Source organism: Nyctereutes procyonoides, unplaced genomic scaffold (assembly GCF_905146905.1).
Source record: "Nyctereutes procyonoides isolate TBG_1078 unplaced genomic scaffold, NYPRO_anot_genome, whole genome shotgun sequence".
Taxonomy (NCBI): Eukaryota; Metazoa; Chordata; class Mammalia; order Carnivora; family Canidae; genus Nyctereutes; species Nyctereutes procyonoides.
The window spans coordinates 34,194,677-34,220,965 of NW_026575142.1; the positions used below are offsets into that span (position 1 = coordinate 34,194,677).

General features: G+C 37.4%; 1 protein-coding gene across 2 annotated transcripts in view; it reads left to right on the forward strand.

Moving 5' to 3' along the window:
• CTNND2 (catenin delta 2) overlaps positions 1-26,289 on the forward strand; it is a 918,117-nt gene that overhangs the window by 317,755 nt on the left and 574,073 nt on the right. For both annotated transcript variants that reach the window (XM_055308537.1, XM_055308538.1), the window contains exon 3: positions 21,687-21,799. In XM_055308537.1, the coding sequence (XP_055164512.1) occupies positions 21,687-21,799 (113 nt within the window). The remainder of the gene's footprint in view (positions 1-21,686; positions 21,800-26,289) is intronic.

The following is a 26,289-nucleotide window of genomic DNA, read 5'->3' on the forward strand; positions in this document are numbered from 1 at the left end:
TCTTCCTTGTGCATAAGACATAACTTAAATATATATAGAATGTCTATTCCCTTAACTTAGCAACCAGGTAACTACAGGCAACCTATATTCTTCTGTTTCTTCATCTGTGGAAGAGAAATAATAGTCTTTATAATAGTGGTATTATTAGTATTATCAGGAGTAGTATTTTCTAGATACCTCAGGAGTTTCACTGCAGTGGAAAGGGAAGGAGGAGGTTGCTTTGCTAGGAATACAATGGCCCAACTTTATCAAAATGGGAAGGTTTTTTATGTTGACTTTAGTAAGATACAATTCGTTTTTCTTGAATAAATACAAGTTCTACAGGTTTTATTAAATACATGTCTTATTGACTATTTAATTTCAAACTGGACTATTGCTTTTCCCACTTGAATACCAAGGGAAAAGTATTTGCGAGAAAATTGGCCTAATATGTACAAAACAGCTGCTGGCATCATAGCAGCTTGCTGCCCTGCTCTTCAGCCAGGGAGGCTGGTATTCATTAGCTTTGCCCTCTCTATCAGGTAAAAACTGCAGCTGATGGAAATTACAGTCCCCAGTTTCAGGGGACACAAGGATAATTTGGCTGCTCCTAAAAAGGCATAAACAAAATATTGGCTAAGCACAGACAGATGTTAAGGTTATACTCTGTACATGAATTCATGTACTTGAATTCACTTTAATGGAGTTGAGCTTATGGTGTAAGATCTTGCAGCTCATTATAACTAAGTTGTTATGGGCTGCTAATTTGCTAGAAGCTGCTGTATCATGAGCTAGCCCAACTGCCTTGATGGGTCTCCTGGTAGTTAATATGGATTAAATGTGAATCTTTTATTTTTTCCCCTGTGGTCTCACATAATGATATTAGCTTGTCTACAGTGTGACAAATTCAGTGTACCAGGAGCATCTGGTACACTATCCTTTATGACTGAAAATAAGCCTGCAAACTCTATAATGCACATCCATTAAGACACTTCTCCATATTGGGGAGATGTAGAAGGATGACGACCATGGAAGGGATTTATTGGTCACAGTTCATTTTGCTCCAGTGTATATAAACTATCTCAACAGTGGTACATTCATCAGTGCTACATTCCTACAAGTTTTTGCTTGATTACCAGGGTGCAAATATGGATATATTCCTTCTTAGACTGAACTTAATTTATTCTCAGCAAAGGAATTCAAAAAGAAAAAAAAAATAAAGGGAAAAGAAACTAAATTTTCACAGCTTGAATATAGGTTTAAATTCAGTCCTTTGAAGTTGATCTGGGAATGGATCACATGGAAATGTTCAAGTCATGAAGCTACTTTAGTAAAGAGGGTATTTTTTTAATTTGAATGTGTAATGTTTTAAGAAATGAGAAGTAGAATCAGATCCTGTTGTACCATTTGGATTATGTTCATGGTTTGAATTTGTTACTACCTAAGCAGTGAGGAAATATGAAACAAGAGAGGTGATGTACATATTATGTAATTTATCAAGAATAGGGAAGGCCATTGGGCTAGCTGTCGGTGTGTTACTATCTCTGCTTTACCACTAGCTGAGTAACCTTGAATTATTCACTTAACCTCTCTCATTGCTAGCTCCTTCCTCTTTACACAAAGGGGTTATATTTCCTATCCTATATTATTCATTGGGCCATTTGAAGAGAAAATAAATAGACTAACAATACGGTTGTTATTATACAAAGAGTAAAACCATTATACTATTGTATTAGGGTACAATTATAATAATAGCTCCCTCTTACCTGATGTCAGCTTTCTGGTAACCTCAAGTCAATGGTAGATGTGGCATTAGCAATTAAAAAACACTCTGGAGGCAATAAGAAATAGGAGCTCTGAAAGGTACACCAAAAAAAAAATCATCGGAAATGATTGTCAACAATATAAATGAAGCAGAAGAGAAATGAGACTATTTCTTTGGTTGTAGGAACCAATAGCTGTCTGTGGCCACCGTGCCAGAGGACTTTACTGTGTTGACCTAATTCTGAAAAAACTCTGCAGGAGACAGGGACATTTAGGGACAGGCAAACTAACATCCTATCAGGGCAATGTCCTTGTAATGTAGCAGGAGATCCATGTTAACACGAAAGACCTTACAATGTCAAAAACCAGTAAATGGTATTAATTATTTTCTTATCAAATGAGTTCAGTAAAATTTCAAAGAGTTTCTTAGTTGGAGTATGGAAATAGATGAAGTGGTGCCTCACATTTAATGAATGAGGAAAATCAGGATCATTGTTGAATATCAACCTCTTACTGAAGTAAAAACTTCCAAGATAATTTGTCTGGTCCTATACTCCAGTCAAACTGCACTCTAATTACTTCCTGAAACACTTACACACACAGTCAATATTTGTCTAATTCTGTGCCTTAAATCATGCTGCCTCTTCCATTTATAATGCTTTTCCTTTACCTTTTCGCATGGTCAAGTAGTAAACTCTCATTGTCCACCTCAGGTGCCACCTTATGCACATACCATTATCCTTGAATTCCTTCTCCCTACCCTCTCCCATCTTCCCTAACTCAATGTTGCCTTTGAAATTCATTCATATCTGCCTCATCACAATTTAGCATTTTACTTTGTATTCTAGGTAGCGATGCACAGATTTCAACTCTCTTGCTAGACTTAAAGCCATCATCAACAAGATCTCTATTAGAGTTCTCAGAGAAACAGAAGCAATAGGATATATAGAGCTATATAGAGTGAGATTTATTATGAGGTCAGAATGAGGTGATTGTAGGAACTCAGAAGTCCCACAGTCTGCCATGTGCAAGCTGGAAGCCCATGAAAGCTGATGGTATAGTGGCAGTCCAAACTCAAAGCCCTGAGAATGAGAGCAGTCCATGGTGTAAGTTCTGGTGCAAGTCCAAAGGTCTAGACAAGTAGGAGTGCCAGTGTCTGAGGGCGAGAGAAGGTAAATGTCCTAGCTCCTATAGAGAGAGCAAATTTGCCCTTCCTCTACCTCTTGTTCTATTTAAGCTCTCAATTGATTGGATGATGCCACAGCATTGGTAAGATCACTCTTCTTAGTCTATAAGATTCAATGCCAAACTTATCCAGAATCACCTTTACAGATATCTCTATGGAATAATGTTTACCAGTGATCTGGGCATCCCTTAGCCCAGTTATGTTGACAAAGTTAACCATCACAGGATCCATACCCAAACTAATTTGGAACTTTCCTATCTTTGTTATCCAGCACCTTGCAGAATGCTTTGCCCATAAATATCAGCTGTCCTACTGTTACTTTATTCATTCATTCCATAAATAATTATTTGGCACCTACTGTGTGGGTGGCATTAGAGATTTGGATGAAAAAGGTAGCACTGTTTTTGCCTTGGAATTTAACATCATAAAAACAATGACTCCAAAATAACTGGGGCTTGTGGTTTGCCGGCAGGCAAGTAAGTATTGATGGCTCAATCCCCATTTTTGGTTGCTGTTAGTGAGATGGCGGTATGTATTTTGCATTTCATTTATGTGCCACAGAAATCTGATATTGTAGTACTGACAAGATATTAACCAGCAGTGTCACTAGACTATTTGGGACAAATTTATATTTCCAGGATCTAATGAAAGAACTCCCTGGAACTTTGGGGCCATCGAAGAGACTTAAGATATCTCCTAGTCCTGAAATACCAACAGGCACTCAGCTCAAAGAGCTACTGGTAAAATTTATTAGAGAATTTTATGTTAGGAAGATGGTAAATCATGGAAAAATTGATTATTCTACCATGCAAATGTTGGAGCATAATAGTATATGAAAATGCCAATTTTTAGAATCGAGAGTTTTGTTTAACATAAATTTTACAGTCTGGCAAGAGAACTTTGGGGGCTAAGTCAATAGAAAGCCAGTATCTGGGATCCCTGGATGGCTCAGCGGGTTAGAGCCTGCCTTTGGCCCAGGGCGTGATCCTGGAGTCCCAGGATTGAGTCCCACATCGGGCTCCCTGCATGGAGACTGCTTCTGCTCTCTCTCTCTGTCTCTCTCTCTATCTGTGTCTCTCATGAATAGATAAAGTCTTTAAAATAAAATAAAATTATCAAATAAAAAAAAAAAGCCAGTATCTCCTGAAACTTTTCTCAGAATCAGAGAGTGTTCTTTCACGCTCTGAAAGGTACTACATTCTTTTCTTGGTGGCCAAGCAAAGGAATAATATCTTTGAATATGGGAGAAACTAGGTTGCAATTAGCATATAAATTGTTTAATTGTAATTAAGCACTAGTAAAATTCAGAACATAATGTGGTGAGAGGATTCGGTTTTTGTTAATTATTTAGGCTATGTCTGTAATTTCAAATTAATAATACTATATTAACTTGGAAAAGTCTGTGTTTGTGTAAACAAAAAAATATGAATAGAGACCACCAGTTAGTTTATCTCAACACATTCAATTCCTCAAATTAATATCAGGACTTAACAGAGATGTCATGATGCTTGTGGCAATAAATATTTCCTTTAATGTTATAGAATATTGAACCATTGAAAGGTTAAATGTTAGGAATTATTAATTTTTAGTCTTAGGAAATGAGTCACTAAAAGGACCTAAGTACATAAAAACAGATCACATTTGTTAAATTTTTTAAGGATGACTTTTGGCTATATTATGGAGAACAAAATGAAAGCAGGAATGAATAAGGGCAGACACTCTAATTAGGAAAATGAGTTCAGGTCTCCAGGCAAGAGATATTGGTAGTTAGAATTGGAGTGGTGACAGTGGAGATAATGGACAGATTGGAGAGGTAGAATTGGTGGTTACAACTCTGTCTCAACTCCAGTGTGGGTTTTCCTCCCATGCCAAGCAATTATCAGATACTACCTGGGTGTCCTACAATTCTGACACTGTCTATCTGGGGGTAGCATCAAATCCCACAAGGACTCAGTCCTGCAGGATTGCCCCTCTCCTCCTGCAACACACACACACACACTTCAGATGCCATTGGCAAGTCTGGGTTGTCACCTGTTCTTCTAACCAACATCCAGCTGTAGATTGGGTTCAATTATTTTCCTAGAGCTGCTCACAGATCTCAGAGAAGCTTTTACTTACTAGATTACTGGTTTATTATAAAAGGGTATAACTAAGGGACAGCCAGATTGAAGAAACACACAGGGCGAGGTATGGAGAAAAGGCTCAGAGCTTCCATGTTCTCTCTGAGTGCATTATTCTCCCCAAATCACCAACCTGGAAACTCTTTGAACCCCATTATTTGGGGTTTTTATGGAAGTTTCATTACCTATGTATGATGATCAAATCATAGACGATTGATGATTAAACTCAATCTCCAGCCCCTATTAGCTTCCTGGAGACCTTGAGGTGTGGAACTGAAAGTTTCAACCCTCATATTACATTGTTGGTTCCCCTGGCGACCAACCCCCATCTTTTGGTGTGGTTCAAAGTCATTTCATTAACATAACAAAAACCATCACGTCATTCCTATCACTTAGGAAATGTCAAGGGTTTTAGGAGCTCTGTGACAGAAATGGGGTTGAAAACACATATATATTTCTTATTATAAATTAGAGTATCACGTTGGTATGTAATGATTTCTTGTGTATACATGGAGAAGATAAAGTTTAGAATCATAAACACATTTTGGGGTGGGTAAATGATAGTACTATTGACTGAGACAGAAAAATAGCAAAGTGAGAACAAGTTTGCAGGTTGTCTATGATGTCAGTTTTGGACACGAACCTTTGTGTTTTCCAAAGTGGATGTCAGTGGCCGGTTGTATATACACCATTTTTGGTTATTGAAACTGTGGGGATTGATGAGATTATTTAGACAAATTCTAAGAAAATAGAAATTTTTAAAAATCCCGATAAGAATAGTAGCTTAAGAGAACAGGAGACTAGAATAGAAAATAAGGCCAGCCAGAGAGGTGGGAAGGAAAAGGAGAGGGGTGTGTTGAAAACCACAAAAAGAATTTGATTCCGGAAGAAGGGGAGAAGCCAACAAAGTAAAATGCTAACAATGGGTAAATTAAAATACAGCATACCGTTAAGAGATCCTGTATCAGTATTCCGCTGGTATGAATATTTAGCTATTTAGATTTCCAAATGCTATTTAGAAGCATTGAGTGGGAAAGGATAAATATTGGCCTTTTGTCACTCAAATATTTCTGTTCTAAATAGAATTATTACTCTAAATCTCATTCTGTAATTCAAGTTAGTTTTATAAAAGACATATGAGAGAGAGAATGTGAGAAATAGAGTAAGCACAATTCATGGCGAAAATATCATGGAAATTTTGCATTGGAAGTACCGCAAAAGTAATTTAACCTCATCTTTTGCATTTTATCAGATGCCTTAGTGAGTTTGCTCTATGCATATACACCTTCTCATATTGACTCAAAGAGTATTTTTTGAGGTCATATATTAAGTCACCCATCCGTTCATCCATTCATCATTTATTGAATGTACTATGTTAGGTGAGAGGAAGGTGATACTGGAAAGTCATGGCCCCTGCAATCAAGACATTGTATGTTTTAAGAGAGAAGACAAGCATGTAATTAAGTGGATTCAATAAAGCATTGCTGTGCTATGAGAGTAGTGGTGAGTCCGAGAATGTACTAGTACAGAAGAGATGCTAATTAAATAAATCGGTGTTGAGATACAACACCATGAAACTGAAAGGCAAAAAGCATTTTTCCTAAACTCCAGCAACAGAGGAAGAGTAGGGAGGAGGAAATGGATATTTGGAGCAATGAGCACAGAGCCAGCACATGCAAAGTCCGTTTGAGGAAATGCAAGTCATTGATCTTGGCAGAGCCTAGTGTTTTCGTACTTCTTTCACCCTTTGAACAGTGGAAGGCTGCCTTCTCCACTGTGGTGTAAACATAGGCAAGGACGTGGAGCATAACTTCTCACTATCATCATTACCCTCATTGGGTATATCTGAGTTTCACAATGGCTCTCTTAAAGTTAATGATCATTATTAGAAAGAAATACTTCAGTTGTAGTTTGAACTTGAACAGTACAGTGAATATAATTTTTCCAATGATTGGACATAAGAATTACAATATTTCTAGGAAGGCAAGGAAAGCTAAAAAGAAACAGCATAAAATGGTAAGCTGTAGTCATTCCTCATTAAGGAAGTTTGTGCTGTTATTTTGGTGTATTGTTACTGATTCTATAGCCTCCATTAAAACAGTGAGAACAAATAATTCTACATTTTTGAGGCAATGGAGTTGTGAAGAGTTAGAGCTAGTCTCTGAGCTCTATTCCCATCTAATCTTTGAGGAAGCTACTTAACGTTTTTAAGGTTGAGATGTCTCAGACAATCAAATGCCTTATTGGATCAATGTGAGAAATGAATAATTAATGCATGTAAAGCACTTAACAGAGTATGATACATGCTAAGTAAATACTTAAAATATTGAGTGCTGTTTTTATGTGCTACTATCATAAATAGAATGGTTACTTCCAAGCAGATATAGGCATAAAAATCACTAGTAGAAACTTTTCAAAATGTACATGTTAGGGCTTATTACGTATGAATTTTTATTCTGTAGCCTGAGTTATATACCAGGCATTTATAAAGTTCTAGGGGTCCCTGGGTGGCTCAGTTGGTAGATTAAGTGTCTGACTCTTGATTTCAGCTCAGGTTATGAGCTGGAGCCCTGTGTTGGGCTCTATGCTGAGTGTGGAACCTGCTTAAGATTCTCTCTCTCCCTCTCCCTTTGTCATCCCCTTCCCTCCCCCTGACACCCCTCCTCACCCACCCACCCCCACCCCCGGTCATGGGCACATGTTTACTCTCTCTTAAAAAAAAAGGAGGGGGGCTGGAGATTATCATGGTATAGTTAAGAGTCACCAAAATAATAGTATCACTAATTTTTTTTTTTATGAAACGTAGTAGATTTTTACATTGTTTTAGCTACCAAGAACTATGCCCTTCTTTATTTCACGGAGCCCTGTCATTTAGATGAATTAAGTAAACTGCAGAAATATGCTTTACTTGGATAGCAAAGCATTTGGTGAAATAAAATCCCAGAACAAAGCAGATAGAATTCTACAGATTGAAAGAGTTGGACAGAAAGAGGTGTTTCTTTATATTTTTATTTTATTGAAACCATTCTGGAAAGGTACCTGTGATTCTGCTTCAGGGTGCTGATTCCTGTCATCTGCTGTCTTGCTAGGTGACCCAGAATGACACTGTGGTTGTTTAAAAACATTAGTCTGTCAGTTTTGTAAACTTCCGTGGACAGCTCTTTGCCATAGTTTTTGACTCATCAGTGAGGTCTATACAGCTTTACAGTTGACATTGATTTGTTCCATTCCATCCTGACATCATTGCTTTGTTCTTTCCAGATTTGTTGGACACTTTGCTATAGGCTTCCTATCATTACCCTGTCATTTGTGCCACCTTCCCTTCTATTTGGCTTCAGAAAGTGTTGCAGTGGGATGATATTAACATTGCCAGGAGTTTGTGGCTATGAAATAAACTCATTCATGTGAAATGGGAATTAAAAGTGATGTGGGGAAAAAAGGTCACCTAAGATTATCTGATGGTACAAATTATTGATTCATGCAGAGATAGGGGACAGTGGGAAGTGAAAACTCATCTACACAGTGGAAAACCGGTCTTTTATCCTTCTTGAAAAAGAACTCCAGGGATTCCTGGGTGGCTCAGTGGTTAAGTGTCTGCCTTTGGCTCAGGGGTGATCCTGGAGTCCCTGGATCAAGTCCCACATTGGGCTCCCTTCATGGAGCCTGCTTCTCCCTCTGCCTGTGTCCCTGCCTCTCTCTCTCTGTCTCTCATGAATAAATAAACAAAACCTTAAAAAAAAAAAAAAAAAAAAAGAACTCCAGCCAGAGGACAGAGAAATACAATCCTGGAAATTATTGTATCCTAGAGACTGAAGAGAGATAGCAGTGATCTTCCATTTTCTCAGTTTAGATAGAACTAGTATGAATGTGGTGGCATTGGTGCCTCTGAGAACCCAGTGCAGGATATGGTTATGCTTAGGGGAAAGTAGGAGGACCAACCTGTACAACTTATAATACTCTTGCTCAGGGCCTTCAGCAGATGTAGGTACAAAGGCCAGGGGCATTTTAGGCTCACTCTTACTCTTGTTTGAACTCCTTTGCTCTGAGGTTTCTAATTTCTTTTAGAAAAGAACTGACACCTGAGTAAAGAAGGTAACTTTAATTTTTGTGTTAATATCTGCTCCCTTGCCAAAATGGCAATGAGACTTTTTAAAAGGGATAACCCTGTAGACCTAGAGAATGGGTAATTAAAGCATTGTATTTCAGCATGTTGGAGTGGCCATCAACTCAGAATTACTTCATGTATCGTTGAAGAAGGCAACAGTACTTCTGATTAAACTATAACATACTATCAAATGTAAGTCATCCCGATTTAAGAGAGTAAACCCAGAGGCATTAAAGTGTGAAAAATCTTAGAACTCATCAGTCTTAGAACTGACAAAATATGGTACGTGGACAAAGTGATAAATAACTTATATATAAGAAGATGAGTTCTAAGCAGCAGGAGAAGAAAAAAAGTATAAGCTAATTTATAAGTAAAGTCTTGCAAAGGTTTGTAAGAGTGGGGACATGGGGCATGAAGTATAGCTATACGAACAGGAGATTGTTTGTGAATCTGTTTAATATCAGTTGACATCAGAACCCCTGACCCTACCATACACAGCTAGACAGATTGCTTCCCCCAACACCGGCAAAGACTAGAGGTGAATTACCTAGAATTGATGAAGTTAGAGTCCTCTAACTCAGGGGCACAAGGAAGGGTATTAAAGTCGGTATTAAAAGTTACTTATTAATTTTGAGCCCTTCCACTTCACCTTGCCCCCAGCCTCCATGCCTACACAGTTTTCAGAATAGAGGTAGCCATGTGTTCATTTTTAGAGCTGGAGCTTGAGAGAGCCTTCTTTGGACGTTCTGCATGGACACCCCCACTGATTCTCCTGGAAGGGCAAAGCTAACCAGCTGTACTCACCAAGAGTCTGATCAGCTCTCTGAATTCCCACTCAAATAGAAGAAGCCTGCTGGAGAACTTGATATGTTTAAAAGCCTATAACATGAATGACAGACTCTAAAGCAAACTGAAAATCATTTTAAAATAGGAACTATGCAAAGAGAAGAAAACATAACACATCATGGAGAGAGAAAAAGATGATTTCACATAAAATAATACTGGATGATAATAGGAATATTCAGAGAACAAAAAGAGTAGGTCTTGGGAATTTAAAGTATAATAACATCAATGTACAAACCACTTTTTAGAGACCTATATGATTAAATTGAGGAATCTTTCCAGAAAGTAAAAGTAAAACATAAAGAAATGGGAAACTAGAAGAGAAATAGATTTAAAGAAGAAACCTAGACAATTGATACAGATTTTAACATCTGAAAAGTTAAAAAAAAAAAAAACAGCAACAAGAAAAATCTTTTAAAAAGGGAGAAAAGCATGAAAATTTTTTTCAATAGAATTATAGAATTGCCTAGAACTGAACAATGTAAGTTCCTGGATTGAAAGGTCCCACTAAAGGTCCTGAAAATGTCTAAAAATAGACTTATATCAAGACCATATCAGTAGAATTTTAGAATGCTAGGGACCAAGAAAGGATACATTTTTTCTGGGAAGAAGTGAAAGCAGATTTCACACACAAAAAAATAATAAAAATTCAGAATGTTTCACACTTTTCAACAGCAACACTGGAAGGCAGGAGATAATGATGCACTAGCTCAAAACTCTAAGGGAAAATTATTTCCAACCTAGAATTCTCTACTTCTATAACAGCCTTAGAACTAAGTTTAAGAGTAGAATAAAAACCTATCAGATATGCAAGGTCTCAAGAAAAAGCCTCCCACTCTCTCTTTCTCTCTGGGAAGGCATTTTCTACCAGAAGGGAAATAAAGTAGGAAAATGAAGAAAGCAGTAGGTCTAGAAAGAGGGAACCCACCATTAGAGAAGGACAAAGGAAATCCCCAGCATGGAGATGAAGAGTGGGTCCCAGGGAGAGCTGTGTAAACAGGCCAGATTGGAGCAGGTTGGAAGGCACCAGAAGAGATTTTTTCAATGGACTGAATTGCTATAATCTTTCCTGTGTTTGGTTTATTGAAAGAAGTTTATATCAAGGGAATTTTTTGGTTGAATTCATGTTAAGTACATAGGCAGCCAAACAAACAAGAGTAACAGAAAAGACAAGCCATTCATTTAGAGAAAACAAAATGTTGTATATTGATGTTAAAGAAGTCATGGTCTGAAGCATGTACCTTGTGATACGGTTCTACTGAACATGGAAGTTTAGCTGTATGGGGAATGAGGGGAAGATGGGAGAAGTGTCCATGCATGCTAGCAGATGGGAAAATGGAGCGGAGCCCTCATCTTCCACTATGGGAAGTCAATTGATGATGCCTCTAACTGAAAATTTAAGAAATAATAATATTAGAAAGTTAATGGAGATATGGATGTACAAATCAGAAAAAGGAGTTAAAAGTGCTTGCCTCTGAAGAAGAGAAAATGAGAGGTAGGATTGCTGCTGTTTTTCAAATAAACTTGACAAGTATTTTGCCTACTTCAGTCTGTATATGTACAGATTGATTTAAAAACAGCAATGACAATTATTTTCACTTAGGAATATAGATGGCAATTAGATTCTCTTTCTTTTAAATTTTTTTTTAAATTTTTATTTATTTGTGATAGTCACAGAGAGAGAGAGAGAGAGAGAGGCAGAGACACAGGCAGAGGGAGAAGCAGGCTCCATGCACCGGGAGCCTGACGTGGGATTCGATCCCGGGTCTCCAGGATCGCGCCCTGGGCCAAAGGCAGGCGCTAAACCACTGCGCCACCCAGGGATCCCCTAGGTTCTCTTTCTATATATAATTTTTAATTTATGCATTATATAAAGCATAAATATATATTGTATATGTAATTATATATAACATTTATTATATATAAACATGTATAATTATATAGAATACATAAAGAAATATATATTTTTATATATGATTTTATAATTTTATAAAATCAGAGAGGCACTTATAAAATCAGAGAGGAACTGATAAGGAAAAAAAAGCAAAAGAAAGAAAATTTAAACTGAAGAAGCATCATCTAGATAAAACCTTTAACAGCTCTTTCAAGTAAGGATTGCACATTTTTATTACAATTGATGAGCCTACTGAATTCTAAAAATAACACTATGATGAAGATATTTCATAGAACTGCTGATTTTTTTTGAAGTTCTATGGAGGTTTTCTCACATTTACTTGGGATCATGAAATACCTTCTTTGAAAAAAATTATTTTGTGATAAACAGTTTGGCCATTTCATTCCGGGAAGCTTGATACCAGGATCTTGGGTCATTTATTCATCAACATTTACCTAGTTCCAATTATATATCAGCTATTTTGCTCATAGATAAAATTATGACCTAGGACCTAGTTCCTTCCTTAAGGAATTCACAGTCTAGGAGGAACACAAATCCTTGAAGAGCTAATTGTAATAAAATACATAAAGTACGAAAACAAAAGTATAAACTGATTTTCACTGGATCGCAAGTAATAACATTGTACATACTTGAGAAATGGAGATTAGAGCAATTGGCCACTAATGAAAGGTAGACCTTTTGCTCATTAGTAGGCTTTCCATTCTCATCTAGGTCGACCTAGCAGGCCTTCTTTGAAGCTTCCTTTAGAAAAACCCTGGAGCTTTCACTACCATGGTCAAACCTTTCAAATCCCATCACGTTTCTGCTACTCGCCTTCATGCCTACCACCATTCTGTTGCATACATAAGACTACACAGGGCCGCTATTGTGTGTCTGGGTGGGTGCTGGTCCTCACTATTTTTTACTTCAACAGGAGAGGAGGTTGACCAAGAATTCTCGATGCCTGAGCAGGTGTGGTCTACACAGTCTCAGGATATGTTCTGGGTCCATGTTCCCACTTCTTGTGGCTGGCATGGTAAATTTGAATCTTAAGTCATTGGATTGTAGCAATCAGGTCTCCTCTGTAGAAAATGTCTTCCACTGCCTAGAAGCTCATCCATCTTCTCTATTCTTCACATCTGTCCCATCTCTTTTCCATCTTCCAGTATTAGTAAAATCAAGGCAAACTCATGTTTACTGAATTCACTATTCAGTCTAAATTTTTCCACTTCCTTAAACCCAGCTTGTATAGTCTCAACTGATGCTATGGCACGATGTTAAGTAAATTATTTACTGATGAAATTAATGAAACTATGAGTATGTGTTTTCTGATTTCAGTTTTTACACTAACTTAGCTAAGACCCCTCGAGAGGCTTTATATACCTTTATCCTTTTGAAAATACTTAATAAACTTCATTTAGTTAAGTTTAATTATTAATTATTAATTTAAGCTTATTAGGAAAAGTTATAAAACTATATGTTAATTTTTCTTACAATCCTAATATATTATGTGACTCAACCATGTGCTATTCTAGGAGTTAATATCCTTTAGATCTGGCTCTTAGTAAATTTTATTGAACTTTGGTATCATATATCTGCTACTTTTATAAAACTTTATTCCTAAAACAAGATAATTTACACATAATGGGAAGATAATAGGTTTTCTAACACTGATTTTCTTTAAACTTCCATTACCAAAGGAGGTCTCCTTTAATCCATACCCTATTGTTAATTCCCATGAAATCCCAATTTCTCTGGACAGTTTCTGAATACCATTTTTGGGTACAATTTTATTTAAGCATAATTGATATAAAAAGATGCCTGTATTTAACATACATAATTTGATGAGTTTGAACATATGCATACACCCACGGTACCATCACCAAATTGAAGGTGATAAACATATCCATCACCTCCAAAAGTTGGTGTCCCTTTTATTTATTTATTCATTTTTTTTTTAGTGATAAGAACACTTACCATGAAATATACCATCTTAACAAACTTTTAAGTGCCCAACACTGAATTGTTAACTTTAGGCACCATGTTGCATAGCAGACTGCTAGAACTTGTTCATCTTGTATAACTGAAACACTATACCCATTGAACAATAGTTTTGTAATTGTACTTAATTGTTTATGATAGTGACAAGATTGTGTTCATTTTGAATGAACATGAACCTTTCTTAAATCGCCTCTGGTCTGCTGCTAAGTATCAGTGTTGTTCTGGGTGTGGTGAAAGCACGGACTCTGAAAGACTAGAAAGCCATAAAAATGTGGATATAAAATAATGAAAATGTATGTCCTGGGTTTGCTTCCTCATTAAGGAACCATTTGCTGTGTATCCATTAAGTATCATTTTTCTCTGTTTCTTTTCTAAGGAATGTACCCCAGGTGGTGTGGACATGTGCATTTTTTATTTGTTTCATTCAGTTTTCCCTTGGCTTATCTGCATTGTCTGTTGCTCCTTCTCTAATCTGGAATGCCTTTCTCTGTTTTTTTTTTCTCTCTAGCCTCTTAACTATCCATAATAAAGTGCTAAATTATAATACATGACATTCAATGCTAAAAACAAAACAAAACAAACAAAAAACACCAAACCACCTAGTATCTCCTTAGCTGGTTTATTTTCACTTCTGCATTCATCAGGTGTTTTGGTTAATCTAGCAATCAAGGACTTCATCTGCTTTCTGTTCAAGAGTTTCAAATGCTTGGCTCATGTTTTTGAAACTGGGAAACATAATAGTAGGAGACTGGTACAACAATTTTTCAGGGCTTGGAATGTTTGCAAATAAGTTTAGTGTGGTACAGTCAGAGACACTGAACAACAATGTTGTACATTGAACAACAACTCCCTATTTCACCTATTTCCTAGCCTCTGGCAACAACCACCATTCTGTTTTCTCCTTGTGTAAGTTTGACTCTTGCACACACCTCATATAAATGGAGTCACGTGCTTTATGTTTATAACTGACTTCTTTGACTTAGTAACTGACTTTTTTTTTTTTTTAATTTATGATAGTCACACAGAGAGAGAGAGAGAGAGGCAGAGACACAGGCAGAGGGAGAAGCAGGCTCCATGTACCGGGAGCCTGACGTGGGATTCGATCACGGGTCTCCAGGATCGCGCCCTGGGCCAAAGGCAGGCGCTAAACCGCTGTGCCACCCAGGGATCCCTAGTAACTGACTTCTTGAACTTAGTATAATGTCTTCCATATCCATCCATGTTGTTGCAAATGGTGTAAATTTCTTCTTTTGTAGGTATCTACCATATTTTCTTTGTCTAGCTGTCTCTTGTACATTTAAGTGGTTTGCATGTGTTAGCAGTGAATAGTGCTGCAAAAAGGGTGCATGGGGGACTCAATTGGTTAAGTTTTCAACTCTTAATTTTCAGGTCATGGTCTCAGGGTTGTGGGATTGAGTCCTGCATCAGGCTCCATCCTGAGTGTGGAGTCTGGGGTTCTCTCTCTCTCTCTCTGTCCCCCCGCCACCTCTTCCTTTAAAAAAAAAAAAAAAAAAGATAGTGCTGCAATCAATGTAAGAGTGCAAATATCTCTTCTGGATCCTGATTTTAGTTCATTTGGATATATACCCAGGAATGGTATTGCAAGATCATATGGTAGTTCTATTTTTAATAGTTTAAGGAACCTCCATACTGTTTGACATAGTGCCTGCACTATACATTCATACCAACAGTATATAAGCATTTGATTTCTCTATATCCTTGCCAATACTTGTTATCTTTTGTTTTCTTAATAGCCATTCTAACAGGTGTGAAGTGATACCTCATTTTGGTTGATTTGTACTTCCTTGGTTAGTGATATTGTGCACCTTTTTATATACTTGTTGGCCATTTGTATGTCTTGCTTGGAGAAATGTCAATTCAAGTACTTTGCCATTTTTTTCTTTATTTTTCTTTTTATTTATTTATTCATGAGAGAGAGAGAGAGAGAGAGAGGCAGAAGGAGAAGCAGGCTCCATGCAGGGAGCCCGACATGGGACTCGATCCCGGGTCTCCAAGATCAGGCCCTGGGCTGAAGGTGGCGTTAAACCACTGAGCCACCGGGGCTGCCCCTGCCATTTGTTTTCTACTGAGTTATATGCACTCCTTATGTATTTTGGAAATTAACCCTTTTAAATATTTTCTCCCATTCTGTTGGTTTCCTTTCCATTCTGTTGACTGTTTTCTCTGCTAAAAGGAAAGGAAGCTTTTTACTTTGATGTAGTTCTGCTTGTCTGTTTTTGCTTTTGTTTGCTACTTTGGTGTCATCACAGTTTAGAGCCTGATTTACATCACTACTTCTGCAGTGAAACTGCCCAGGAGAAGGCCATGCTAATGGTCTTTGCCCCACCATTATTCTTCTATTTTATTTATTTATTTATTTTGGCTTCTTTTGTTCTGTCTACACTCCATATCCAAGACCTTCAAAGATCTTTCTTCACTCTTCTTTTTTTATTTTAAAAGATTTATTTGTTTATTTGAGAAAGAGAGAACACATGCGGAGAGGCAGAAGGAGAGGGAGAGAGTGTCAAGGAGAATCCACACTGAGTATGGAGCCTGATGCAGGACTCAGTCTCATGACCCCAAGATCATGACCAGAGCTGAAACCAAGAGTTAGATTCCTAACCAAATGTGCCACCCAGGTGCCTCTTTCTTCACTCTTCTTATCTTTCCTTAACCTTACCTTCACTGAATTAATTTAATACCACAAGTTCACTTTCAACAAGTATTACAAATTTTGCTAAATATATCCACATGCTTTTATTTTTCCAATTGATTTATTGTGTACCCACCTGGCCTTACTCTCAATATTTTTCTCATAAATGCTCTTCTACCTCAAAGTCTCTAAGAAACCCAGAGAGAATTATTCAATCCTGAGAGGTCTGTCATCCTAACGGCAAACTGAGTTAGAACTAGAGAATGTCATCTTTCCAACCACACCACAGTTTAAGTATCCCCCATGGAGTGGAAGTTCATCCATTATTGTGATGAATGCCCTAGATGATACCATGGATGCCGTTAGGCCATAGGAGTCTCTGAGTTTGACAACAGTTGCAGCTCTTCTAGTTCCCAATTCTAATATCAGTTTCCAATTCCAGGCATAAAATCCACACTAGACCCAACTAATGTCCTGAGAGTTCCCAACCCCAGTGATATGCTGTGGTGAGAACAGCCCTCCTGAGAAATGACTGTAATGTGAGCAAAAGGCAGAGGACATTTCAGAACTTGGTCTCTAGAGTTCAAAGAGATAAAACAATATTTAAATAATTATTCTTAATATGAATATGAATGAAATTCATAGTTGTATCACATGACCTCTATATTAATGGACTGCTATGGCCTCAAACAAAATAATTGAAAATACAGGAAAGATTTACTCCATCTAATATTAATTAGCTTCTTCAGTGTTACCCTTTCTCTATGTCCAGATCTTTTGAATGCCATCCTTTTTCTCATTCTCTTTGCTGCTTTTGAAGGAAGAATTTCTTCTTGGCCAAGGCTAACCTTTTTACCTTAATTAACATTTTTTTTAAACTAAGAAAAAAAAAAACAACAAAAGAACCTAGGAGACAGCAGTGTTATAATGTATACACAAGGTAATATGTGTAAAGCACTTAGCTCCCTGCAGACACATATATTTAACAGATATTTATTGAACACCTACTATGTACTAGGACTGCTATAGACACTAGATACATTGGCGATACGGCAGGAAAAATTTCTGCCTTATATACGGTCCTAGAAATTAGGCACTCAATAGTAAGTGCTCAATAAAAAAAAGTTTCCAATTTTATTTTTGTTTTGTATTGTTATATTAATAAAGCAGGATTTTAGATGAAGAAGAGAAACCTACTTGCTCCTTGAGGACCTTGACATTTACTATGTATTCCTTAGCACAGCACAGAGGAAGATTCACTTAATTACTTTCTTGGTTCATGTACAGGATGACAAAGCAAACATATATTGAATGGACATTTTAAAAAGTCAACATATTGATACCCATTTCCTAATAAAGAAATGTCAGTTCAGTTTAAAAGTCATCATGTGAATAAAACAGACAAGTAACCCAGAAGTGGCTCTTTGTGAACAGTGAACAAACAGCATAGAAGAAAACATGTAAAAGCAAAAGTATTTGCCTGGTTAGTAGTAGTTCATTTAATATGAGTTTTTAAATATGGCAGAAAATATGCTTTTACAAATCAGTCACAGAGGAAAATTGTTAATTCTTAAAAACCTTCCCATTTTCAGCTAAGATAGAGTAACAGAGACTGGCATTACCTTCCCATCTGAAACAACAAACACACAGACAATATGAAGCTTTTGAGAGTCTGAACTTTAAGCAGTGAACAAAGGTGGTTCCTAAGAGACACAAAGGGCAAAGAAGATGAGCCTCTAATTTCCTCAGTTACAACAGCATAGAAAAGGGACCTGCAGAGTCCAGGGGACCCCTTAATTGGGGAGACAGTCCAGGAAGAATTTGTGGGGCAAAATGGAAGGTCAATCACTACTCAGAAGGAGAACCCTCAAGATCTATAGAGGGTCCTCTTCTGCTACTGAGTTCAGACCTGAGCAGCCTGTTTATATAAGGAAACCATCAGGGGGCAGGGAAAGAACCATCTGAAAGGATGGGAGGAAATAGTACCTGGTGCTCAACCAGGGCTAGGAATATGTGCCGACACCTACCAGCCAAACTGGGAAACTCATAATCTACTGGATGTTGAGTACTTAAAAGAATCCATTTAGGTAAAGTAGAGTAATTAGCCCTGGACTAAATGTTCTTCTGTCTTCTCTAACAAATCTGAAATGCAAGACTCAAGTATATTAAATTGCATCCGGGTAACTGTGCCCCAGAACAGAGCTTAAAGTATCTATAGGAATATATGCCCAGAGCACAAGAAGGTAAAATTCAAAATGTTGAAAAAAAAAGTTTTGTGTTCAACCAAAGATCATCATACATGAAGATGAGCAGAAATAGGGCCTGTAATGAAAAGAAAAATCAGTCAATTGAAACATATGCGAGAATTAGCTAATCAGGACATGGCAACCGTTTCTATATGTGTATTCCCCATGTTCTTTTTTTTTATTCCCCATGTTCATAAAGTTAGAGACATGGAAGATATTAAAGAGACCCAAGTGAAACTTCTATGGGTGTTTAATTCATCAATGTCTGAGATAAAAATAAACTCAGCAAGGTTATGGATAGATTAGACATTGCAGAGGAAAAGAATGATTACACCAATGGACACTATTCAAATGAAACAATGAGTGAGAAAAAGGTTTTTAAAATGAAAAAAGAGTCTATGAACTGTGGGGCAGTTCCAAGTGGCCTAATATACATGTAATTGTAATCACTTAAGGAGGGATGTTAGTGGGGAAACAGGAAAAAAATTGTATTTTCCAGATTTAATGGAAACTAAATCCACAGACCAAGAAGCCTACTGAACCCCAAGTGTAAGAAACATGAGGAGAACTATAGCAAGGAATGTTATAATCAAGCTGTTCAGCGCCAGAGATAAAGAGAAAATCTTAAAAGGAGGCAGAGAAAAAAGACACTGTATAGACAAAGAAACAAATACATGAACACCATAGCTTTTTGTCAGAAACAATGCAAACGAGAGGACAAAATGTCTTTTGAAAATGAGGGCAAAATAGTGGTGTTAGTCTGTAAAGCTGAGAGAATTCATCACCAAAAAACATTAAAGGAAGTCTCTCAGACAGAAGAATGATGCCAGATGGAAATACAGATGCACACAAAGTGATACGCAGCACTGGAAATTGTGACTCTATGTTTGGAAGGCAGCCACATGAGAAAGTGTCTTCTGTCACCAGGCTCCATGACTCTGATATGGAGGAAACATACGGTGAGGCCATGACCGTAAGCAAGCACTCCCATGGGCAGTGTCTGTCCTAGCAGAAGCCTAAGGTTTGTGAATCCTGATTCAGACTGTGCCCTATCTCATCGTATTGGGCTACTTAGAATGGGCGCAAATATGCAACTAATTAAAAATACTTCAGGTACTTACGCGAAATGAATTTCCATCTACCTATGGGGAATTCCATATGATCTTTAAATATGTTTTTAAGGTGATACCAATACAGAGGTATAGCTTGGTTTTTCTGTTACACAGATTTGAGATAAAATATAAAGCCTGGAAATTAAAATCTTCTAGAACTTGCATATTTTTTGTGGAAAGGAACTGCCAAAAACAACAATAACAACAACAGCAACAACCAAAAAACAGTAGAACATGCTGGGAGAAGAAGTGATTAGGTGCACAAAATGCATTTGGGCAGAGGTCTTGGTATTTGTTCCTTACAAATAATCTTTGCTTCCCTTCAGAATATGTAAGGATAAAGATGTGAGCTCCCACAACAACATGCTTCCTGAGTTTTAGAACTCGAAAGGAAAAAGTTGAGCTTTCATTTGTAAAGTATTTCTTTTTTTGAAGAAGATTTCCTTTATTTATTTGAGAGAGAGAGTTCTTGTGTAGGAGCTGGGGTAGGAGTAGAGGGACAGAGCTCCACCCCAGGACCCCAGGATCATGGCCTGAGCCAAAGGCAGACATTTAACTGACTGAGCCACCCAGGCACCCCTTGTAAAGTGTTTCTTACTTAGTTCCCCAAAATAATGTTAACAGAAAAGAAAATCTGCTCTTATGGAAAAGAGCAAGGAAATGTTTAATATATGTGGATGACACACCAGATTCTACTTTTTAAAGGTATCACTCAAGAGTGTCTCAGGGTAGCAAATAAAATAAACTCATCTTTTCTGGGAAGACAGATCTCTGCAATATTGGGAGTTTTAATTCTCCAACACTGACCTGTATTTTCAGTATTTTCCACCATTTTTGTTTTCCCATACCCAAAATGTAAGTGTGCAGTTAATTCATTTTTTAAAGAGATTAAATGTGACAGTGTAAAAACTTCTGGAAACTTAGTTGAAATACATGCTTTGCTATAATTATGTTTATTTAAAAATTAAGTGCATGAGAAAATAAAATACAAAGATTAAAATATGGTACAAAAATCATAAAATTGGAACAGCTAAGATGCTTGACATACTGATTGAATTATTTTTTATTAAATTGATCCTTTAATAGTGGATTTCAGGCAGATTTGTAGAAGCATTCTTCATGGTATTAATTGTTTTTTTTTTTTTTTTACGGCCATACAGCAAATATCTCGAAGCATATTCACATAATTAGTCTATAAAGGATCAGTATCATTCACATTCTGTTGGAATTTTGAGCCTACAGAAGTGTAAGTTTAAGCGTTATTTCTCTTCAGTCTACCATATGTAATATTAGGATCGAATTAGTACAGAGAGGCAGCCAGAAGGCCAATAGGGAATAATCACAGTATTCTGAATGATAGAAAAACTGTTTCTTTTAACATTTTACTGAATGTTACAATTTTATTTAATATCTGTTGGGTGCTGACCATCTGCCAAACAATAGAACAGACTAATTTTTCATGGTCAGTGTCTTGCTGAATCCTCACACCAACTTTAGGAAAAAAGTATTGTCAACCCATTTTACAGATGGTGAAGTTGATATTTAGGAAGATGAAAGAACCCACCAAAGGCCCTGGGGCCAGCAAGGCCCAGAACTGTGATACATACTCACGTATGTCCTAACTGCAAATCCTTCTTTGATTTCCCAACAACATCCTCTGCTTCTCAAATTTGACATCTTGGCAAATTGCATTTTTTTCCCCTTAACCATCACGTCATTTTGATATGAATTCCACTTTTCAAATAGATGATAGAATTAATCTTTTTTGGTGGTTTTATTTCAGGAATTACAGTTTGAGAGACTGACCCGAGAGCTGGAGGCAGAACGCCAGATCGTAGCCAGCCAACTGGAGCGATGCAAGCTTGGATCGGAGACGGGCAGCATGAGCAGCATCAGGTACTGGGCACACTGCCTCCTTACACTTCTGAGCTTTGAGCTGCCAGTGAAAGTAAATTGTGGTGTTTATCTTCTCCTTACAAACCTGGCAGTGGAATTGGAACATTCAGTGAGATATTGGAAGGGAGTTGTAACCAATCTGATTTAAGATGTTCAAAAGGTGTCCAAAGTGGCCTGATTTGTTCTTGAAACTCTTTAAAAAAATTAACACTTGCCCCGAATGCAAATCATGTGTAATTTTATGCAAAGGAAGGCTTTGCATTTAGTCAGCTTGCTGGAAATCAGGAGATGCCATATCAGTCTCTCAGTTTGGTTCTTCTTTTCTAAATGATCCAGAGTTGCAGGTGTCTGAAATGGAAGAGTGAACATTTCAATGTAACCTGTATTGTTTGCTAATATACAATGCTGAGTTGCAAAATTGTACCTCAAGTGTCAGCCAGGATGCAATTCTCTTGTGTAAAAATATTTCTAATTCACAGATAGAATAATTATTCAATTAGGGGTTGGTTTGAGGTTCTGAAATGTTTAAAAACAAAACATAGTCATTTGACCACAAAATAAATTACCTACCCTAGCACCATGCTTTCATATTTAAAAATATGTGTGTATGTGTGTGTGTGAATATGAATATATAATGTGAGTGAAAGAAACAAAGTTCTATGACAACTTTCATTTCTCAGTAATGCATTGTACTTTCCTATTATCTTCTCATACATTATATTTTTGAGATTTTACATTTTTAGGGAGTTGTCTTAGTTAAGGAAACAATTGCTGTGGCAAGTCAACTCTGACATTATACTGACTTAATACAAAGCTGATTGTGTTTCATTCATGCAACAGAGGCAGTGGATGGTAGTCAGGGGCTGCTTCTCTGCTTTCCTTCCTACAGTATTAAGGACCCAACTTCTCTCTTGAGAGCTCTACTACCCCCTGTGACCTCATTGTCAACTGCATCACTGTACCCACAATCCATTGGTGAGAACCAGTCACGTGTCCTCTTGCAGATGGAAGTAGGGTGGGGATTCCTAGACCTGGCATCTATAGCCACTCTGCTCAGAAACAGGAGCATGACTTTGGCGGTCCCTTAGCCACCTGGTGTGACAAAAGAATTAAAATGTACTTATATCTATTGCTCTAAAATATTTTATCATTGTAAGAGTAAATTTGTAGTCAGGATATTTCCAATTTGAGTTCCTTGCCACCAGTCTTTTAATATTGTTCTCTTTTTTGACAATGGTAAATCGACCTGGATATCATTGTATTCTTGTTAGAGTAGCTTACGTGGATGGAATATCATTTTCTATTGCAAAACTTCATTTTGGACATGTGGAAACATATCCACCTCCACTTACCTAGCTTATAAGTAGCTGCAAATAGGTACATTGTGATCCCTTAAACCGACTTGCCAAAAAACCAAATTAACCAAAGCAGAATGGGTAAGAAAAAAGAGAAGTGAGTTGTGTTTACTTGAAATTGTTTTCAGAAAGTTGACTGGTTGAAGATGGTGAGAAAAACAATGTTTATGAATGTGTATTTGATTCAGTACATGCAGTTGTACATATTTGAAAAGGTTTTTGTTAAAGGTGTTTTTTTCCTGCTTCCTGAGAAGCTAAGACTGTCAGGTTTCTAGGTCCATACACACCAATAAATTGACATCTATTTTGCTTTGAAATCCATTGTTTCACTATTGGTCAGATTACCTTTTCACTTCATATTTCTATCATTCTGTGTGATATTTTTGCATACTGTACATGGTCCCCTGGTAGACACAGGTCTAGGGGACCATGTTGTATCCAATGCCTTAATTACAAGCTTCTGCTTGGATCAGAAACAGGTAATCTGATTCATCCAGTGACTGATCTATAAGAAATAGGTCTTGCTCTTGAGGATGTGAAATAAGTGGCCCAAAACCTGTGACATCTGATAGTAGGCAGTAGGGGATGGTGGTTGTGTGGGTTATGTGGATTATCTGTGGTGAGAGAAAGTAGTTCAACAGAGAGACCATGTTGTTCCTGAAAGTCAAACAAACAAGCCTGTTCACTTATCATTAGGACTGGCTGCATTTCAGAGGTTGTACCTATGAGACACCTGTGAATGAGGCATTTCAGAGGTTGTACCTTTTTTTTTTATCCTTAAAAACTTTCCCCCTTCCTCATTTGATTTGATTGAACTGATTTTTTTTTTCCTTAGGCCCAAGGTATCTTGAATGGAACACATGTTAAAGTACCAAAGTAGACAGAAAAATTATCCCCTGACAACTTTTTCATTCTTTATACGATATCTTGTATCCCTAGCTCTCAGGCCGTGATACATAATCAATAATTCTGTGTAAAATACATATTAAATGATAGTGTTAAGTGCAGATGACACTACCTAATTATTTCTCCTTGCCAGATAGCTGTAAAATGTCAGTTTTCATTAAGCCTGATTGTTTTGTATATTGGAAATCTCTAATGTATGAATCTGCAGTTGAATAATACAAGCAATTTACTGATAATTCACTGGAGGAAAGTCTAATACATAGCTTCCACTGTTCTTTTTTTATCATAACCTAGTTGTTTGCTCAGCTTCAGAAAGGCACCTTTGGAAATTCAAGTCTTTATTAAGCGTGATAGACTAACCTAGTTAGCACATCAAAAAGGATATTTTTAAAAATCTTAAAAATAGAATATAAACAAGATTTGAAAAAGGAGAACAGGTAAAGAATTTGATGATTTAGATATTGTTTCATCCTTCTTAAGGATACTAGGGAGGGGTAAGAGAGCTTCATAGAGGAAACAATATCAAGTATCTTTCTGACTTTTTATGTAAAAATGACTAGTAAATATAGTTTGGGGTTTCTCTGCCTTTTATTGATGATAGGAAATTCTCCATCTGATTCCTAAGACCTTTTTCTTGGTCATCACATGGACAATTGAGACTTTTTGAAAAACTTGTATTAGTATGCATTTTTAACAGTCAACTTCGTAACAATCAAGGGATGAGTAAGAACACTGAGATGTTGGGGAAGGGGAAGCTGGAGCTAGCTGTTGCTGAAGCACATCAGCTCCTGCTATATCCAGGCAGCCAGGCATAAGTAGCTGCAACTAGGAATATTGAGATCTCTTAAACTCTTCACAGACTTTTCTAAACATCCACATGGATACTGAAGCTTCCAGAATTCAGATAAATGAGGGGTTAAGTATTATTATTTTTCTACAAGGGAATTATTGGCGCTTCTTCCTGAAACTACAGATCCACCATATACCTTATATCCTTCCTATCTTGGCTTTCCTCACTTTTTCTAGCCCAATCCTTTCAAAGCCATTGGAGCCTACTTCCTTTCTATGAGAGAGTTTGGTTGCATACCGTCTCTCTGATTTCCTCAGAACCAGCCAGACCTGAGTCAGGAATATTATTTATACAGATGATGCCCTTTGTTTAGGGTATTGATCATATCCCCCTTGCTGGTAGCTCACTCTTGCCCCCTGGCCAGCTGGGATTACTTGGCTCAATGCCTGTTCCCCCGGCCAAGGCCTGTCAGTGATCTTGGTCTGGCAGCCCTGTGAGCCATCTATTCCCTCTGAGGCGACGGGCCATGCATTGCTTTTCTGTTACCCATGGTCTGAGAACCTGCCTATGCCTATGCCCTTGTCATATTCTCCACAGACTCTGGTAACAACATTCTAGATCATCCTGCAATCTGCCCAAATCTATCCCTCCATGTGGGGTGAGATTGAGCTGCAAAATACCTAGATCAGAATCATGTCCATGAAGGACTCTTTCCCACTTCCATAAACACACAGCTCTTTCCTGTCTCAGAGCTGTGACCATGCGATCTCTTCTATCTAGAATGTCTTCCTTCTTTCACTTGATTACCTCTGCCTGTGGATCCAGTTATCCAGGAGAGGCCTCACATCCTTCTGAATATCTTCTCGATCAGTCCAAATTGGACTAGGTGTCCCATACTTGGAGGTCATTAGAATTTATCAAAGCATTGGGGATGAGAATCTATTGATCCTTCTAGGAATTCCCTGCCACAGAAGGTTTAACCTTCACTCAAAGTATGTGTTGGGATTTTCTTGAGTGCTACTAAAAATTTAAGGACATCAAAGTCCCATGGGTAGCAAGAACACATATTCCTGATTCATGAATAGCAAGAACACAATGGGAGAGATATTTAGCTCAAATAAAAGAAACCTGACCCTTGGAAACCATGATGATGATCATCATGATGATTTATATAATGGTCTAGAGCTCAGAAACAAAGGAAGTCAAAAATCCAAAGCTAGAGAGATTTAACACTTAAGAAATTCTCCTTTGCTAACTTTAAAGTTGGAGTTGCTACGTGACTAGCAATGCACATGGCTTCAAGGTGCTGAGAATGATGCCTGCCTGACAGCTAGCAAGAAGAGGATCTCAGGGCTATAACCAAAAGGAATTGAATTCAGCTAATAGACTGAATGAACTTGAAACAGATTATTCTGTAGAACCTCAACAGAGTAGCCAAG